The sequence below is a fragment of the Trematomus bernacchii genome, unplaced genomic scaffold (assembly GCF_902827165.1).
Source record: "Trematomus bernacchii unplaced genomic scaffold, fTreBer1.1, whole genome shotgun sequence".
Classification (NCBI taxonomy): Eukaryota; Metazoa; Chordata; class Actinopteri; order Perciformes; family Nototheniidae; genus Trematomus; species Trematomus bernacchii.
This window is the reverse complement of record NW_022987648.1, coordinates 13,137,621-13,158,368: the sequence shown is the minus strand read 5'-3', so window position 1 is coordinate 13,158,368 and position 20,748 is coordinate 13,137,621. Positions and strand designations below refer to the sequence as shown.

The 20,748-nt window shown below is 40.7% G+C and overlaps 1 protein-coding gene across 1 annotated transcript in view; it reads left to right on the top strand.

Annotated features, from left to right (window-relative positions):
* Nucleotides 1-20,748, top strand: part of stxbp5l (syntaxin binding protein 5-like) — a 159,910-nt gene that overhangs the window by 132,782 nt on the left and 6,380 nt on the right. Inside the window, 6 exon segments of the mRNA XM_034134174.1 lie at nucleotides 89-154; nucleotides 6,515-6,619; nucleotides 10,132-10,185; nucleotides 12,709-12,885; nucleotides 18,847-18,951; nucleotides 20,042-20,281. Of these exon segments, the coding sequence (XP_033990065.1) occupies nucleotides 89-154; nucleotides 6,515-6,619; nucleotides 10,132-10,185; nucleotides 12,709-12,885; nucleotides 18,847-18,951; nucleotides 20,042-20,281 (747 nt within the window).

The window sequence follows — 20,748 nt, the reverse complement described above, 5'->3', positions numbered from 1 at the left end:
AATCCCATCTGAGTGACGAGGTCAAAGTGATCTGACAGTCTTTGTGCATTCTACCTTTCTTCCTCCTGGCTGCCATTGGCTGCGACAGGCCTTACGGAACTCTCTGACAACCAGCAGTCCATTGACATGGAGAGAAGCAAGTCGCCCACCTCAGGTAACCTGCAGACACACACACACACACACTGCGGAGAGCACCTTCCCTGTACGGAAATGTGTTCTGTGATTGGCACTGTGAAGCTTTGCTGGGATGCCTTTGTCTTTGAGTGCGAGATATACCTCCAGTATGCAGCCTGTGGACACTTCACCCTTCACCAGAGCATCTTCACCTGATCTGAATGGCAGCTGATGCAAATTGCAACTCAATGTTTGAGGTTTGAGTGTGGACATATAGAGTGGTTCAGGAATGAGTCCTAAATCCATAAATGAGATAGCATTTAAGCTTGTGCGGTTCCCTAGGCTTGAAATCAATGGTTTTTTCAATGAATTTTTGGTTAGATAAGGTTTATGGTTGACACACAAATCCGAGATGTTCATGTTTTGTTCCATGACATTAAATATGCTCGAAAACACCCAATTATTGGTTGTCTGAAGCTATTAAGTGTCTTAAAAAAATGACAGGTGGTAACAGTTAGCTATTTACTTCAATCAATTGCATTGCAAAAGTTGTAAGTATAATAAATGTGTGTTTGCTTATTTTCTGCAATATTCCAAAGTCCAATGGAAAAATCCTTTCCACTTTTAGCAAAGAAAGCCTTTTGTGATTCTTACTTTTGGTTGTTTACAAAAATATGTCAACACTGCACTATTCTATTTCAGTCAAGATCTTAAAGAAGTGCAGGGCGTGCTGAAAATACGTCCAGTTGAGAGTTGTCTTTCAAAATAAGTTGGTGGTCAGACAGTTTGATTGCTTTATATTGTGGTATTTCTGAAGCATTTGGTCACAGCTGATTTTATTATTTCACAAAGGTAAGCCAGTGAAAAGAGTTGACGTATCATATGCTCTTCCTCTTTATCCTTTTTTTGACGTTCTTGATTTCCCAACTCTTCTTATACTCTTGGACTCCAGTCCTGACACTGTTGTGAAGGGATAGAAGAAAGTAGCCAGGAGATAGTATTCACAGACATAGAGTAAAATATATAGAAAGCCAAACTGAGGACCTGCTCAAATGAGTAGGCCCAATAACATGTTTACCTTAAAACATTGCCCATAGCAGCTGGCAGCAGTGGTGATGACCTGCAGCTGAAAACATGTGACACTATCTTAGCAATATCTTACAGAATAAAGTCTTAAAATATCTGAGGTCAGAAAACTTCTCGCTGCTGGTTAAATTATTTATTTGTATCATCCATAATATATTATAAAAGCCTCCTGTACACTGCTTGCAGTTAAATGTGTTCTGGCATGTTAGTGTGTAGTTCTTGACTTTTATTCAATGTTATAGGATGAGGAAATAGACTTGCCTGTTTAGAGGGAAATGATGAGGTTGATATATAAATGTCCTTAATATTTGCGGCAAAAGCTTTATTCATAATCTTGTCACCTGTTTTGGGTTTCAGGATCACAGAAACAGTTTGATAGATGGAGGTTTGAAGTTGAGTGCAAGAGATAAGCTGCATTGGCTAGCTGTCATAGATTAGAAGATCATTGGTTGGTACGGAGTAACATTTGGACACTATGAATGACGTTTAAACTATGAAATCATGTATACAGTGGCAGTTGAAAGCTTGCAAAAAAAAAAGGAAACAGATGTGTAATGGCTTTTGTATCTGTTGTGGGAAATCATTTTATCTCAGCAAATTCAAGACTTAAAGGTCAAATGAGAGAGTGTGAAAGTGTGTAAATCTGTGCTTGAGACACTGCCAAGCAGTCCTGCTGTGTCCTCGGGGCTCAGAGTGCTTAGTTAGGCTTTACCGAACCCACTAAATGTAAAAGCTATTATATGATACTAGTTGATTTATTTTAAAAGTCTATTCCATTTAAAATAAAGTTGAATAATTTCTTGAGTTCAACAATTTTTTTCTAAACGTTATGAAATACTACCACGTACTGGTATTCTCCTACAAAAAAACAAGCAACATTTATTCCAGTAATCTTTTAATATCAGCTGTCATACTCTATGACAGTGGTTCCCAAACGGTGTGCCGCGGCACACTGGTGTGCCGTGAGGCAAGTCCGGGTGTGCCGTGGGATTTTGTGACAACCATACGTTATTATTGCAATATACAACTACACAAAAATAGTTATTTTTGTATTTACTATATCAGTACTTTGTATGCACTCATTTCATAATGCAGAGGCAAACTCTATACCTAAAAACAATTATTTCAAAAAAGATCCCCACAGAACCCCATATTTCGCTGTTAACGCAGTTGCAGGTGGGAATTATAAGACCGTGACACATCGAAGGCTGAAGGACAACATTAAAACAGAGAAACACGCAAGAGGGAAAATGGAGCGCTTTCTTGTGCGGAGCAAACCACCAACCACCAGTGCAGAGACTGCCGACAACCCACCACCGAAAGAAAAGAGGAAAAAAACTGTCAGCAGACAGTATCATGAAAGTTACCTGTCTTATGGCACTGCAGGCGAGCGGCAGATTTTCCCTACAAATAGACAAATCTACTGACATAAGTGGGGCTGCCCAACTTCTGGCAAACGTCAGATATGTTGATGCTGACTCTATCAGAGACGTTTTTCTTTTGCAACGAAATGGAAAGCCATACTACGGGAGAAGAAATATTCAGGGTAACTAATAACTATTTAAAAGAGAACAGTCTGACCTGGAATATGTGCGCACAGATGGTGCGGCAAGCATGACGGGGAGAGTGAAAGGATTTATTGCTAAGGTGAGAGCACAAAACCCACATATCGTGACAAACCACTGCATTTTGCATAGAGAGGCATTAGTTGCCAAAACCATGCCCCCGGAGTTGACTGAGGTGCTGAATCAGGCTGTGCAGATGGTGAATTACATCAAATCAAGGCCCCTGAAATCTCGCCTCTTCTCCCAGCTGTGCGCCGAGATGGGAGCCGACCACCAAAGCCTGATCCTCCACAATTTTTTATTTTGTGACCAGTCTGGTTTAAATGAGTGTGTTGCTGCTTTGATGAAGCCTAATTTGATAAAGTTTCAAATTAATTTCTGAAATATTTCGTTAATAAATATTTCATGAGTAATATAGTTGTGTTTGTCACATTTTATTTGGCATTAGTAAATAATTATGCACATTTACAGATATTTTACATGATATGAGTGATAACACGTGTTATAAGGGCTATTTTGCACAATAGGTGTGCCTTGAGATTTTTACTTGTCCTTTGGTGTGCCTTGGGCACAAAAAGTTTGGGAACCACTGCTCTATGACATCACTTTCTAATGTTTGCCTTGATGGCAAAATGGTGCTTTGCGAGGAAAGAAAGAACAAATGTACAGTATCATTTTGAACTTCCACGAATAGCATGAAGCCAACAGAATAACAGAAATTTGAAACAAGACCTGGGAAAATGGGATCCAAGGGGGTAAGTGGAGATTGTTAAAGCACTCGAAATATTATTTATTTGAACCAAGCAGAGGTACAGGTAAACTGTATTTGTTCATTAACGAGCTGTGGATGTGATCTTTGTGTAGTAACAAACACATCATTAGCCAGTTAGAAATCTCTGCATTTATTCCCAGTAGTGTGTGAATGCTAGGACCTGAGAGAAGTGCCACTGTGTGCAAGTATTCAATTAGTCTGATGGGTTTTACAGAGAATAAAAGCTTTGGGGATTTGTGCCAGCACCAAGGCACTTCATATGCTTCAGGAAAAAAATAATGTGACAGGCTTCAGGCCACCAAGGGCGCGGCTGTTTCCCACTTTCCATCTGGCAATGCCTCAGCTCTACCCTTGTTCTTAGAGGTAATGAGCTCACTTTGCTCCATGTTGCTTTGTCCGACTGTGCCCATGTTGGCCTCATAGGTCAAAGCCTTTGAATTACTGATATTCACCTTAGACAATGTCCAAGGGAAATCCGCCTAGAGTCACAGGTAGAATCCCTTCTGCCCAATAATAAGCATTTCCTGTTTGAGCTTTACTTGAGAGCCAGGCATCTTTGGTATCCAGAAGGATCTTGGAAGGAACGATAACTGTGATGACTCCTAGAAGCCTCGCTGTGGAGGACCAACTGGGAGATGACCATTGGGCTGACCTTGACCACAGTAGAGGGATAATATATTGTGTTAACCCAGAAAGACCTATGAGATGTGGCTGGAACGGAGGACGGCTAAATTGTTTTGTTAGCTGTATGCCATCACATCCTAACCCAGATAAACAGCTGAACATTGATGGATAAATAGACCTAGATATGCAAAGTTCATTGCACTAACCCTTGTTTAGTGTAATGAATTCATTGGACCTAGTGGTGCTGCGTGAAACCAGCCTTCTGTATTACTTCTTCTGTAGCTTTTTCAAAACACGTAGCCACTTCGGGATGGACTGTGCTAAGTGGGCATTTATGAATGGCTTTGGAAAAATTTTACGAGCAGTAATTACAGGCTTTGCAAAGAACCTGGACCTGACTTGACAAATGTAACTTCTAAAGACATACGGTATGAATGCTAGTTCACTACAAATGATGTTGTTAAATGTCTTTCAGGTTCTGTCCATGATACAGAATTGGTTTTATCACCTGTGGAGCTTGTCTTTTGAAAATCTGTCCTTTTTGTCTGTTCTTTTGTGCTCTCCAGCTTTGCCATTAGGCTTCATAAGGAGAGCATACGAACAGAATAATAAAACCAGGACAAGTTCTTTGCTATCCTTGCCGAGAGTTTTTCGGTATTGTGATGTGGACTAGGTCATGGTCATCCTGTCCCTTCAAAAGCCTTTCATTTGCTAATTAGAGAAATGGAGGAAATAAACATCTTGTAGGGATGGAAAAAAGCAAAGACACAGCATGATCAAGTGTCTGAGTCTCTTTGCCGGAGAGTGGACAAAAAGGCAGCTATGGAGCAATTGATCTGAGTGCAATTTCAATAAAGACGGAAATGTTAGGAGTTATTAATAGCAGTGTGGCCTAAATTGAATGTTTTTAAAGAAATGGCGTGTATTCCAATCATTTGGATTTAAAATGAAAGAAGTTAAGTTTGGAAATGAGGAAACACAGCTTTGCTCTGCTGAATAGGCGAATATTTTATTTCTTCCTTCTGAATATTAACTTCCACCTTTCTCTATGGCCATTAGAGGCTGTCTCACTGTCCCTGGCCCGCCATGTGCATTGTGTCTGTTCTTAGCCCTATACAGGCTGTGGACAGCTTATTAAGGAAACCAGCTATCGTCCCGATTCACCCCGTGTGTCAATAACTGCAGCAGACTCTCTCTCCTCGCACATCGTTCCCTCTGTTTTACCCGACCCTTTTCCTATCTTCCCTTTGTCATTAGGCCCAGTAATTGGCCCTTCTCCTGTCTGAAAGCTGTCTCCCTTCACATCCTACCCATTGTCTTCCGTTTTATGTCCTGAAGTCTGTTGTTTTGGGTTTTGGGTCATGCGTTACATTTCCACAGGGAGCTTTATGCCACAGGTGGCTGTAGCAATGCTTACTTGACCAGGCCCCGTTTGTAAGATGGACTAACAAGCTCGGATGCCAGTGAGCACTGCCTGACCTGGCAGGATATTTTTAGAGGTGGGCTTGTCAGGGGATAAAGGGAAGAGGTGATGTGAGAAACTTCACAGTGTGCTGAACTGGTGTCACCATGCATCTCAAGGTGGCTTCAGAAAACTTAAAATAGGTCTGCTTATTCAACTAAGCCCTGCTGGTCCAATACCATTTATATTACATAGTAAAAACCCATGAATTGTGTTGCTACTTTTGCTAATAAAATTACTGTTTACAACAAATGTGTTAAGTATGTGTTTATTACACATGCCTCATTTTGCACGTCATTTGACATTGGTAACTTATGAGCCCTATTTTTTGTGAAACTTGATTGAGTTTACAATTGCAACCAACATTTATCTTTAACAATAATCAGGTACTTGACAGCGACATGGAAATGATATATTATATGTTGTCTGTTTGAAATACATGTATTGAAATGTTAAAAAGAAAGTCGGGAACTTAGGTGAGGTTGTGTATATTTGGGAGCAAAAATAAATTGCCTTGAGACATCAAGGCGGGTCACAGTGACATGTGTGTAATAAACCTGGATGACTGACTGCCTCTATGGATTTGGTAGAGACATACTTGACTAGTAATTGTGATGTTAAAAGTAGTGGTGTTCCTGTGTAGTCAGCTAGTAGCAGTAGTATAAGTAGTAGTATTGGTGTGGTTTGTGATAGTAATTGATGATCTTTCTACAAGGTTCTAGTATCATTGCTGTTGGAATAGTGGGTTTCCAACTAACACTTATATTTTCATAACCTGTTTTCCTTCCTGTTACCTGCAAGTCTCTCTTCTCCCCAGTTCACCCATTGTGTATGTCTCTCCCCTGTTGCCCTGAAAAGTCTGTGTCTGTTCTGTTGGATCTCCTATTCCAGTTCATTACCCAACCTCCCTTCACAATGACCCACGCGTCCTGCCCGAGCCTGTGGCCAGTCTGAGAGCCAGCCACTGCAGTCCAGTCTTTTACTTGCTGGACAATGGTAAGAGGAGGGATGTGTCACGGATCTCAGCCTCTTCATGAACATCTGCTTGTGTTTTGATGCAACAAGGGAGGGGCGATGGGAGTATTGGTTTGTTTTTTTGGCAGGTGGTTGGTTCAATGTTGCACCTTGCATGCTAACTCTGCTTCCACACTGTGAGCAACACAATCAGAGGCACATTCATACCTTACACAACCAAACCAAGAAAGTAGTATATTAAGTTTATGTCAAGGGCAAATAACGCTTACTTGTTGAACAACACCTCATGAATAACAGAAATCCATAGCTTGTGCAAAACGGCCCAAAAGTTGATTATAACAATTCAGGGCTTCCCTGTTACTTCAATTTTGATTTCAAAGGTTTAATGTGCAAAGAAAATAGGTGTTGGATGTATCCTACATTAAAATGTGTAAGTTCTTGAGGCTTCACTGGTAACCCCTACTGTTTGCTAGCTAGATAGTTAGCAGTTAGCAGTTTGGGCTTACAAATAACTATTTGGGAAAAAAGCCTGGGAAAATCCCACAAATAAGCAACATAGCTTTCACAAAGTCACTATGAATATGTTTAAATACAACGAAACACATTCTAACCCTGAAACGTTCACAACACAATGACAGAGTTGCTTGCAGTGTAAACAAGCTGACAGGAAGTGTGTGTTTTTAGGAGTAGACTGTCTGTCGCTGCCTTGTCAAAATGTTCCATGCGTTTGTGCGATTGCTGGTGTTGCATTATCTCTCTGCCCAGGCTGCAGGGGGTTTGACATTGTGTTGTTTGTTGTATACGTGCCAGATGCGGGCTTTGAACTTGAATCATAATTGGCCAATACACTGCAAGGCAGACGGGCTTGGGATGGGTGAGGGGTTGTATTCCAGCCGGGTACCTCTCCTCCTCAATTGTCTCGGCTCTTGTGATTCATTCTCTGTGACATCAATCATTGTGCCTCCACTGGAACTACATTTCTTTACCGTAAAAAGCAACATGCTACTTTACATATCAGAGTCTCTCTTATTGTGTCTCTCTTACTGTGTGTCGATAAACCCATCTCATTATCAACTTGGCTAACATTCATCGCTGTCCCGTCTAACTAACTGCATGGTGTCCAATATTTGGCTAGCTGCAGAGCCTTTTAATATGACTGCAGCTTGCTTTGTATGTTTATCAGTGTTGTTGTCCAACATTACCCCCATATATGACCTTAGCACTTCGTGCATTACTATGATTCAGTCTCATAAACTCCCCTATACAAATAGCGAAGTGTTTATAAGTTGATTCGTCGGGTTCATCATTTTGGTCCAGACTGATATATATCGAAAATTATAGGATGGATTGCCATGATTTACAGACTGTGATTTACAGTGATGTAAAAACATTCATGATCCCTATAGGATGAACCCTAATGACCTTGGTGTTCCCCTGATGTTTCAACTAGCAACAGCATGAGTTTAAAATGTGATGTTTTTTATTTAAATATCTTGACAGCTTTGGGATGGAAAATGGTAAAATGCTGAAAAGCTCACCTTAGATTATGAAACGTCATACCTGCTACACATCAGCATGGTTGTATCGTCACTATGATGAACATGTTAGTATGCTGACATTAACATTTAACTCAAAGCACCGCCTCACAGAGCTGCTAGCATGGATCTAGATTCTTAATCTTGTTAACCCCTTAATCTAACAGCGGGTTTTATCTTCAAAGGCATTGATCTCACTGGCATCGATTGTAGAAACACCGTAGACATCTGTGGAATCATAAAAACACTTTTGAAGGTGAAGCACACTGCTTAATACGTGGTTACGACTGATATGTGACTAATCACAGATTTGTTTATTGGACACACAGCTAAATTCACACATGGGGTTAGTCTAACATAAAGTGTTGTGTAAAGTGTTTTATATTGTCACATAAGATACTAACAAGATACCCATATGGAGTTAAAGGTACTCCAACCATGAAATAAAGCACACGAATTATAGAAAATATTATTTAAGTAGAAAATGTTGCCATATTTAGGTACATTATTGTAATGTTGCTCAACCGGCCAAAGTTAGGCTGTATGTTTAGTGAGCATGTCGTATAAGGCGGGACAGCAGCTGCAAAAACAACGGCTATAATTGTTTGGTTAGTTATTGTTCATATATTGTTATATTGTTACTAAAAAGTAACATGTAATAATATTCACAATAGACCACCCATTTATGAAGCGTTAATGCAGCCACTGAGCTATTAAACAGAGGAACATCTGTGTGTAACAGGTTTATGATGAGATGATTTTCTCTGTTACTGTATCCCTAACGCTGCACGTTTCATGTGGTTGAGGGAGGCAGCATCTGGCCACCGCAGATTATTATGAAAACACACACGCACAGAGCTCATCTATTATCTCATTAGCAACACTAATTGGAATGGCTATACTTACTCCGGGAAAAAATGGAAACAGGAATTCATTGATTGAGAAATTAAGTTAGAGCACCATAACACCGCAATTTCCTCAATAAAGGATATGCATTGTTCCTCAAAATGCCCTTTGAAAATGAGCATCCTACATGGTCCTCCAGAGAAAATAAACTCTAACAATGGAATTACATGTATTTCATTATTACAGTAGATAACAAAAGATACTAGTATTTCCCTCCAGTAGGCCGAATGTCTTCTGCTGTACTTCTTTTTATGGTACTGTATGGAGAAAGGATTGAAACCATTCAACAGAGTCAACAGTCTTTTTTTGTTTTTTTTTAGGAATCCTCATTGATTCCTTGATTCTAAAGTGGTCAGAATAATAAATAATGCAAATTCATGATCATGCTGTTTTCCTTAGTGTCATGAATTTAATCAGAAGTCATGTAAACACCATCCCTTGTCTCCCACATGTCAAGTTAATCATTCAACACAAAGAAACAATGAAATATTGCCTTCTTTTTGAGGGGGAAACCAAACCATAACATCTCAAGTTCGACCTTTGCAGTTTTCTACTTACTGCAAAATGCTTGCAAAATGTGTTTTGAAAAGTTATTTTGTTATCCTCACTGTCTGACTGTGATTTTGTATTGACACCCTGTGGTGTCACCCTGTTTATTTTTTCAGTAAAGACCTTTAGCAGAGTAATTCAGATTTTTGATGTATGCCGTTAATGAGCAATTACATCTAATATATTTGTCTTGCCTTGTTGCAGTCCAACAAGACAATTACCATTTAGTTTTAAGAAATACATTCTCAGGACAGTTAAGTTGACCCACTATAGATATTGTAGAGATAGCTGGGAATACTGGCCTGGGACAAGAACGGAGCATGTATTTTGTAAAAATGCCTGCCGTGTTCAACTGCAACAATTTGCATGTTCTGTTTCTTAGTTCATTTGAGTGATTTCCATTTTGTTTTGTTTGAGGTTTTTTATTTTTGTTTTGCACCTTGGTTTGTCATTGTTTTACTTAGATTACTCCTACTTTATTTTTTTATCATTTTTTATTTTAAGGGATTAACTGGTGCTTTGTTTCCTATTCTTTTGTTTCAGTAAAGGGACCCGGCAGAAAGTTAAGTCTGCCGACAGATCTTAAGACTGATCTTGGTACGGTAGGCGAAAGCCAGCAGTTTTCACTTAATTTCCTTTGAGTCATTTAGTTTCTGCTTTTGTCATGTTTTCAAGGCTTTTATGTTGCTTTAGTAGTTTTTATTCTCACTCAAACTTTCTCCCTTCAGTTTACTTGTCACTTCTTCTCCTGTTCTACCAGCCCATGAGACTGTTGGACTGAAGTGTTTGTCCATTTTGCCCTTTAATGTATTTTGATTTGATTTAAACCTTCTGTATTCCTTTCTCTACATTTTGCAAGTGTTTATAAAGGTGATTTGTAAATCATGCCCATATTTAAATTTGAGGTTTTCTATCGCTTTATCATGATTGGACCATATTCTGATTTTACACAACCTTTCCTTCATTGACAGCCTTGCTCTACAGTGGTTGGATCACTCGCTTCCTCTTTCATTGTTACTGGATCATTTATCTCTTGAACCGTCTTTTGACTGGATCATCTGCATTACAGAAACTGAGGGTCTCCTCCCATACATCTCTTCTGCTGACACATCTTGATCTCAGGTTCCTTCGCTCTGCTTCTGCAGACTGCTGCTTCACACATGCTGTCCCCTATTCCAACTTCTGCTTCTCTAACACGCAATGTGCCAGTGCCCAATTATTCCTGTGACTTGCCTCATTTAATGACTTTCTTTTACCTGACAGGTACACCAAATGCTTTTATTTTGTAAACGTGTTATAGCTAGTTCAGGCAATGTTGACAATGAGAACATTAACTAAACTTCTAAATCCAATTTTGAGAAGATTAACCTGTTCCGCGCTAAAATGTATATTTGTGGAAAAAATGAAAGCAATATGGAAAGCTTTGGGTTATGCAAATTATCTTTGTTGTCAGAACAGTGTGTTACAGAGTGTATGACTCTGAAGTGTGTGTGTCTGTGTATATGCGCAATAGTGTGTGCACTCTGATGGATAAGTGCAGTAAACTGTTTGTTGGGGAGTGTGTACATTCTTTGTGTTACCAGTTTCCTGCAGAACATTTTGAGGCAAATTAATCATTTGCTGCCTGCCTTATTGAAATTCACAGTTACAAAACATTAAGACAGATACACAGCTCCTGTATTGGTCTGTTCTGCAGTTTTCAATCTCTGCATTGCCTCACCTTGTCCTGCTGTGAAACTGGGCGAGTGTTGCACACGTACTGGGAGGCACCCCGGAGTTTTTCATCTACACTTTGAAATTGAATCATTTGTGCATCAACTGGCTGAACAGGAGACATATTTGATGTGACAGACGTATGATCTGTGCCAAACACTGGGCAGACATCGACAAGAGAGTATTAATCCTTGTTTATACTAATTATCATAATGCTAATGATCCTTTTGCTTCATGAGTTTTAATAAAAGAACATTTCTGTGAGGAAGGGTTTGATCAGATGGGCCTGTCAACACTAAACTGTTTTAAATTTGGTTTTCTGCCACAAGAATGCCATTAAAGAAAAGGGCACTGTTTTATTTACTCGTCTCTGAAGACAAGTGAGAAGAGTACTGAGGCAGTAGGTATCATTAGGTTTTAATTACGGCTGTTTTGGCAGCGCCTTTGTCCAAACTGCGGACAACAAAGAACCACAGAGTGCTCCCAATCCTGCCTTTCTTTCCCTTGTCTCATTAATAAGGTTTGGCTCTAAACTAATTATGTTGCCCACACACACTGTACATTAAGGACAAAGCCTCCCACAAACTCACTCCCTGAGGGGAGGCCATGCAAGGATACAATTCCAGAAAGTAACAAGTGTTTCCTGTCTCCACCATCTGTGGCTGATTGTGTGGCCAGACCAGTGTGTCTGCTAATTTGCATTTTTTTTTTTAAAGAAGCGGACATTAGATTATTTTTGTATTCTTGCTCTATTACTTGAACTATACTTGTAGCCTTTTGCCATGAATCAACATGTAGTAATAATAATGTTGTACAGCTACCATTCTTAAAAATAAATAAATAGTTTCTTGAAAATGAACAACAATACAAGAGAATCAAAGAAGACGCGAAGTGGAGATGAAACAAGCCTGTTTTTGTTTGATTTTCTTTCCCGGCACTGACCAGATGAAACTGCATTCACGATTTGCCTTTGCATTTACTGTTGCCCCAGCATCTCTGTCTCTTCCCTACTCATACTTACTTCAGACCACTCTCCAGCCCTGTTTCACTCACTCGCTTTACCTTTCTCTGTCACCTGCATATTTCTTAATAACAATCTAATTTCTAACATCGGCTTGCTCCTCTTACACTGCAAAAATATCCATCTTCATAGGTCAAGTAGTATAATACTGAAAAGATTAGATATTAAGTTAGCATTTTTAAAAAGATAGCCAAACTCCAAATAGGGTGAGAGCGATCCGTACGTGTCATTGAAAGCTGCATTATGAATAAGTAAAAAGAGCTCTCCCCTTATTTGAAGATTTATGAGGACATATGGAGATGGATATTGCGGCAGTGGATAGGAATATTTTTGAATGTTTTCTTTCCCTCCTTGTATTGTTTGCTAATGCTTTGCCGTTGTTACAGATCATGTCAATGGACATTGCACTAGCCCCACCTCCCAGCCCTCGGCAGGCAAGCCTCGTGTCCCGATGGGTCCCGAGGGGCCACGGCTTACCCGCAGAGGCCCTGGCCGACCGCCCTTCCGCAAGGCCCAGTCTGCTGCTTGCATGGAGATCTCTTTGCCTGTGTCCCACACTGAAGGTGTGTGCTTGTCTTCCCAACCTCTTTAACATACCCTCCCTCATAACAAGTGCATGCCAACCTCCCTCCCTGGGGTAAGTGGATTAAAGCTTGATATAAAGTTAACACAAGACAAGCGTATGCTAATGCAAGTTAGCAGCATAGAAACTTAACAACTAGGTGCAATATACTCATTTTATTTTTTGTTCGCTAAAGCCCTTCAACAAACATTGCCCAATCTTTCCTTAGCAGGGACCAAACACACCAGGTCTTTTGACACTTTGGCTTTCGCTGTAGTACACGCAATACGTGGAGTTTGTGATGTACATCTCTTAGCCATTAGTGTCCATTTAGCTAGCTAGGAAGTTACTGCTGGAAAAATCCAAAAGGGACAGTTGTAATTAAGTCAGACGCAAGTTCCTTAGTATGTATCATCATTACTAGCTAGGAAGCTAATGCTGGTATTTCATTTTCAGAAGTTACTTAGTGAGTATTATCACTAAGATTCTGAAGTGCAGAGAATAGTCAAGTTATTAGTCACTTCAAATGAGTTAACTAAGTTTGAACTAAACCTTTTAAAGGTAATCCTACACCCAAATGTAACTGTGGATCAGACAGCAGGTGTTTACAGCTAGCTACATGATGAACATGAAACATTCCTGCCATCCATGTTGGTTTTTGATTGTTTACATTGATATTTCTTTAAAGAGATTAACTCTGCAACTTGCATTAGCATCCCCTTTCAACATTTGGACCAGAGGTTCTGCTTCTCTTGAATGCAAGAAACGGCCCTTGCATTGTGTCCCTTACCAATGTTGCTTGTGTGGACTGTGTCCTTGGCCTGTAGGCGGGTGCAATATTGAGCGTTTTAACCAATTCATTGTTACTCCTCCAGTGCCTTTTTTCTATTGTTTTTTCCACATCTGCATCAAAATTACCTTCAATGTAACTTTTAAAGCAGCGCTGATGTGTTAGCCATGAATCTCACAATGAACTTTCTCCCACCAAGGGAAGATTTCTGCATTTGTTCAGTTTTTTAGGTAAAAATCTTGCTGTTTATCTAGTGTGGCCACACCTCCTGACCTTCTAACAATCTACATATTCGAGAAAAACTATTACAGTCCTCCTATAGTTAATTTGTTTGTTATTGAGAACACGTTTTTTATACTGCAGTTAACATCCATTATTTGTGTTGGTTTTGTTATTTTTCTTCAATGGTCCATTTCAGTATGCGCACAGATACAGAGGTGATTAAGTAGCATTCTAGCAGGACCTGCACTTTGACACACTCATTGACATATCTGACATTTATTTTCGCTAGTGAGCACGCTCATGAACTGTTCGCCGGAGCCTCGCAGCAGGGTTACTGTGCGGAGCGCATAAAGCAGACCCTTCACGCGATAGCGAGGGGTAGAGCGAGGGATCGCAGATGCCGTCGTGCTCACGGACGGATTAAAAAAATTAAACCTAAATGGCTCGCGAATTATACTTTGGCGGCCGTTAATATACCTGGGCGGCCCGCCCAAGTAAAGTCTATGTGTGGGAAACCCTGTTTACCAGTTTTTATGCAACTCGCAAATATCTCTCTCTCTCTCTTCTCTCTTTTCTATCTCTCTCTTCTCTCTTTTTTCTCTCTCTCTCTCTCTCTCTCTCTCTCTCTCTCTCTCTCTCTCCCTCTATCTCTCTCTCTCTCTCAATGTTGGTGCGCAAATGCGCCTTTTTTCAAATGATCCGGTGCTCCTTTTTTGGCGGGGGGTGCGCCAAACTACTGTACTTTGAATAAACAACATCCTCCCCAGACAGAGATGAGACGTTCATTCTTTCATCTTAATAGGAATTCTGACATTCTCTTGCCAGTTTGGACATTTCATTTCTCACTCTTGCACTCCAAACTAGATATTTTCTTTAAGTGGAATAAGCCACTGCAAAATATCAATTGGCATTTTCAGAAGCTGAACTTTACATGTACACAATGATTAATGATGCTGGAGGATTTTCTGAGTGTGGTGGAAATAAAATGGCAGACACCGCCCAAAGACACTTAGGTTTCGGAACCACTTATAAACTATAAAAAGTGACAGACATGATGATTGGCCCTAGAGGCAAAGAAGCTGTTTAGCACCACGGACATGCTCTAATTTAAAGTTAGAAAATGAAAAATTATTCTGCCGCCTTAAAGCAGCAGATTGTCAAACAGAATATGGTATGGGAGAAAATGTCCATGTACTCCAGTCAAGGTTTTCACAATCGATCAAACTTTAGCCACGCTGCGCTATCAACAACATTATGTTGCTGACGTATCAACCTGGTGCACCATCAGCACTGCATTGCCTTGATTTTGTGCTGAGGCATCATACATAAATTAAGTTGTGTCACTGAGGAGAGAACACTTCTAGTAGGCTCTGGCTGTGCAGGTCCCTCACTCATGGTCCAGTATGTATTTGCACTGTCAGATTAACCAAAAGTCTCTGGTCACAAAAGGCTAATCTCGGAGGCTTTAACACTGTGACAGATCCCAAAGTGTCCCAGTTACTGTAGCCGCCTTGCAAGCTCATCCACAATCTTGGCAGTTGGAGTTAAGAGCATGTTACATGAGTTTCAATTTGAGTTAACACACATATTGTGCAGTCTTTGGAGGGTTTTAACACATGCAGAGTATCTATGCTAAGTAATAAACACGATAGGTGCAGTGCTGTTGTCAGAGTTGACCCTTTTACACCAATTCTGCAATTAGATTCACACAGCATTCTTCATCGACCTCATTATACAACACTGACCTGGCGCCGAGAGGGAAGTAGTTTTTCATTAGCACAAGCTGAATGTTTTATTAAAGCACACCGCCTGGGCTGCAACTGCTCTACCAAGCAAATAAATGCAGACAATAGTAGAATTATTTTTTTCACAGTTGATTAAATGCTCTAAAACCTCTTAAAACACATTTATTAAACTGACTTTTTAGGTAATTTAACATGAAACTTAGATCGGATTTTGCAGCATAGCATCTTAATATTTGAAGTAGCAAAATAGAGAATCTCACACAGGTAGACAGGGATTGATGTACCTGATAGGCCATTAAACGTACTTACTAATGGAGTACTTAATTGTAAAATAGCCTGTTTTTTCAATCGTGCGTTTAGTAGTATTGGTTCTGGTCAGTTAGTATTGCCATGTTCCTAAGATACATCAGGTTATTGCAACATAGTGTATTGTATTTCAAATCAATGTTTCACTCAGCACTGTGTGTTGCTAAGCTAGCTGAGTTAAAAGGAACTCTATTAGAAAAAGTTCTGCAGCTCCTGTCTGACACTAAAGCATCATGTAGTTGTGTGTTTAAGGGTTAACCTCCACAGTCTCCTCCTCTTATAGTGCTGAAAAACTCTGGCCTAAATCAATTGGCAGTCATCTCAAGCCCAAATGTTTTTGGTCGTTTTATTTTCTATACACCAAATGCAGCATTATATTTAATTTGACCCTACAAAATCCTCCTGTGTTCCAAAGAAATAGCTGATTCATTGTAATAATCGTTCTAATAACCCCTGTGGATGGCATTGGGTTAAACCTTTCCCACTGGACACACTATCTTCTGACCAAAATATCAACCCGGCACGCATGATATTGCATAATTTAGAAAGCAACTTGCTGTGAAGTTTTCTGAGCACATTCCTGCTTCCAACACATACTGTGAGTATAATGGATATTCTTCCAACCAGGCACCACTCGCAGGGCTCTAGAACAATAATGAATAATAATACAGTTTTTCTTCCCTTGGCCAGCGTAACACATTACCTGCAGACTGTATGTGTTTCAGATTCATTGACACATTTATACTGTATCAATCGATAGAAACATCCGCCTCTTATATAATGGAATATCCAGAACTATATATCAATATTTAAATGTGTTGCTGTGTTTTCATTTAAGCACTCTACAGCTTTTGAATCTGCTTTAGAAGAATTCCTATAGTTTGTAGGATCCACCGCATCCATCACTTTAGAATGTATGATGCAGTCAAATGACATGCCATGAATCAGATGTGTAAGCAATAAGAGCTGCATGTGATACAAGTACGAATCAAATGGCAAAACTGACAACATCCTTAGTCCCAACCCAGACCGCAATTTGGGTTTATTATGCGTGAACAGTCGCTTTTCTCAGCAGACCGTTGGATATTTTCTATCTGTGTCCTACCCTTGGCACTGTTGTTTATCACTTTCACTGGGTTACCACAGTGAAGAGCCAGCAGGATCACTGGAATAATTAAAGGTCAGCAAGCGTTGCGAGAGATGAGGCCGATGTTAATGAGGCCAGGCGAGGAGACAGAGGAGGGAAATGGCATGGGAAGCCAGACTCAATGTACAGTAAATACTTCCATCTTGGTGAGGCAGCACACCTATTAAATATTGAAGACAGACTGTATGATACTGTTAGCATTCCCTGCGAATTTGGTTATAAAAACCGGGAGTGGTTGTTTAAGAATATAAAAATCCATGAAATAGAGAGCGTGTTTTTTTTTCTTTTTACCTAGTGAGAGAGCGGAATTGATATTTCCTCACAGTGTAAGCCTTAAATGAAGTATAACCCGCAATTTTCCAGATTCACATCATATTACAATAAATGAAATGTGTTTTTACTGCACATAGCTGAGGCTTTTTCTAAAGGCACTCGGGTCCACTCTCACACACACATAGAATAATGTTTGACTGCATGAAAAAAACTGCGGAGAACCTCAGTTTTCTAAAGATTTAATGATAAAAAAAATGTCCCTGACGGATATATGCAATTAACTACCTTATCATAATCGTAGAACTGTTACATTTTGTGGATTAAAGATCTCTTAAATTCCCTATAAACCACACAATTAAATCCTAGAAAATGTATCTGGCACAGTAAATATATCTATGTGTCTTGGCATTGAAGCATCACCTGGCACAGTCATGTACCCATTCTTTGGTGGTAGATAGAAAAAAACCGCTGTGAAGTCTCCAGGTGTCTGTCCTTGTCTCTACACTGTGGGTGTATGTGCGTGTACCGCTGTATAAATCTGGCACCTCTTCAGATTGTATGCCGTCCGTTATCACCTCCCTGACACTGCCTCGCCTGCTTCTAGCTCCCTGTCAGGGCCCCTCCAAGGGTCCCTGTGTCCTGTCAGAGAACCACCGTGCCTGACTTTCATTAGCCAGCCCCCCAAAGGGTCGCTCACACAGTGTAAACACACCCCAGCGACACACGTCAAAACCGAGCTGCTGCTGCCTAGACTTACAGCAAAAAGGCTATTTTCTCTTTCCTTCCTGCCCGCGGCATTGTCCAGCAGTGTTGTCACGACACCAGACTTAAACATGTCTTAATACAGTGTGTTGATAGTAATACTGCTCTCATACTGTGGTAAACAAGAAAAAAACTGAATTTCCATTTTTTAACGATGTCCTTTGAAGTACGTTTTGAGCCGGATTTAATTTGTTACATATTTGGTTTTACAGAGAGTTAAACTTGGATCATCTCAACAGCAGTGTCAAAGAAAGCAGTATGAAAATGATGTTGTGCAACAGTGCTGCACATTACTGTAGCTCCTCAACGACCACACTGGACTAAAGGATGCTTTATCAGAGTTTTCACAACATGGACTCCTGCCAGCAGTGTTTATCTGAGCAGATGGTGCTTGAAAAGGGTTTGAATAGAAGATGGATAAGCACGTAGAGGTTGTGTGGCCACGAGAATTATAGATGAGCGGACACTTTTTCAGTCTCACTCTCTTTTTCTGTCTCTGAATATATTTGAAGCAATCTCTCCCCACTCAGTTGCTTCTCTTTCTCTCTTTCTCCTTCTGTCATTCTCTGGTTCTGCTGTTCATATGTCCGTCTTGTCTGTTTTTGGCTGGGCGGCTGTACTTGTTTGTGTGTGTGTGTGTGTGTGTGGGGTTGTGTGTTTTCGGGCATGGCGGGGTGTGGTCTGTTATATATGGGGGTTCATGTTGTGGGGTACTAGTAGGTTATGCGTCCAGGAGGGCAATGCTTCAGCAGTTTCACGGAGTCACTATGTACTCCCATGACGAGCATCACAGCACCCCCCCCTACAGCTGGACTGACAAAGGTAAGGGGGCTTCGGCCCAAAAACCATCAACTGCTGTCCTGCTAATGATTCCACGTCAGTCCGTCCGTCCGTCAGTATGTCAGTCCGTCCTGTGGCCCTTTTCCGTCTAAAGTGCTTGTTCTTGTACCAGAAAGTAGCAGGGGTGTAAATCCATCTTATACAGCAGTGTTAAGTGTATGATTTGCAGACAGATGGAGTACGCTCCCCCCAATAAAAAGTGGATGTCTTTTTTAAGCCTGTGCAAATGCTCCTGAGAAAAGCATACATCGAACATCCGTCACATCTGGTTTCCTTTTTGCCTGACGTGTGCTCGCCGGGCTTTGCACCCATCTGTAGTTTGTCCTTACATAAAGTCTGCACTCTGTGTAACATTAGGCTGGGCATGCAGTACTGCACATTGCCTGGCTCTGAATAATTCAGAAATGCAGCAAAACAGAAATACTTTTATGATGGAGGCTTTAAGTACACAATAGAGGACCTGAATGGGTAGCACTCTAACAGAGTTAAAGGACTCTTTGAAAGTGTTGTATGTGTGTGCAGTAATCTGTGTGTGTGTGTGTGTGTGTGTGTGTGTGTGTGTGTGTGTGTGTGTGTGTGTGTGTGTGTGTGTGTGTGTGTGTGTGTGTGTGTGTGTGTGTGTGTGTGTGTGTGTGTGTGTGTGTGTGTGTGTGTGTGTGTGTGTGTGTGTGTGCAGGATTTGGTGTGGAAATGTTTCTGTCGAGTGGTCTCTTTGTAATGAAAATCATTTTGCTTATCAGTGTATGAAATTGTTTCAGTGGCCTTTTCCTATGTGTTCCAGTGTTTCACATTTGATACAATTTGCAGATAAACCATGTGACCTTCAGAATATCTGTCTTCCACGCTTGTTATTACTCCTCCTTACTATGTTTTTCTTTTAACGGCTTGTCCTCTCATACCTGCATTCTTTCTTCTTTTCCCCCCACATTGCTGTTCCCTTCCATAAATCTACCTTTCTCTCTCCTGTTTCCTCTCTCGTTCCCCCTTCCTCTTGCCCTTACGACCCTCTCCTCCTCTTTCTGCATCTTGTCCACCTGTGCCGTGCCTCTGTGTTTGTCCGCTGCCGCTACAGAGAGTCGTGAAAACTCCTTCAGCCGCTCACGCAGTTCCAGCGTGTCGAGCATCGACCGGGACACCAAAGAGGCGATCACCACGCTGCAGTTTGGAGAGTCCTACGGGCGCAAGAATGACGCCCTGCCCAACCCGTGTCTGTGGGTGGGCACCAGCTTAGGCGTGGCCCTGGTCATCCCAATGTCCATTCCCACAGACCACGAGGAGAGGATGGAGGTACCAGTGACCATGGGCCCCAGCGGTAAGTCCCAGTGAGACGAGATTTCATCAAAAGGGTGTTTTTACCTGTACAGGCTCTTAGTCACACTATTTCATGCAACAACAGGGATACCTGTTGTAGTAGGTTATGCGTCCAGGAGGACAATGCTTCAGCAGTTTCACGGAGTCACTATGTACTCCCATGACGAGCATCACAGCAAATCAATTCAGGGCCTTTTTAATTAAACATACTTCCTGTGGGTTTGAAGCTGTGATGATTGGTTTGAAGCTCCACATGACGGACAAGAAGTCTAATGGAGATTTTCAATGCTTGAATTTGCCTGATAAAAATAGAATAATAAAACTGTGCTTTATGTTCTACATTTCCCTGTTGCAAAGTGTGTTAGGGATTATAATGGAGCTTATCGTAACTGCTGGCAAAAGTCAAAATAATGATCAATTTAACTGGCACAAAATGTCCAAAGTTTTTGTTTGGCTCATTTTTAGGTA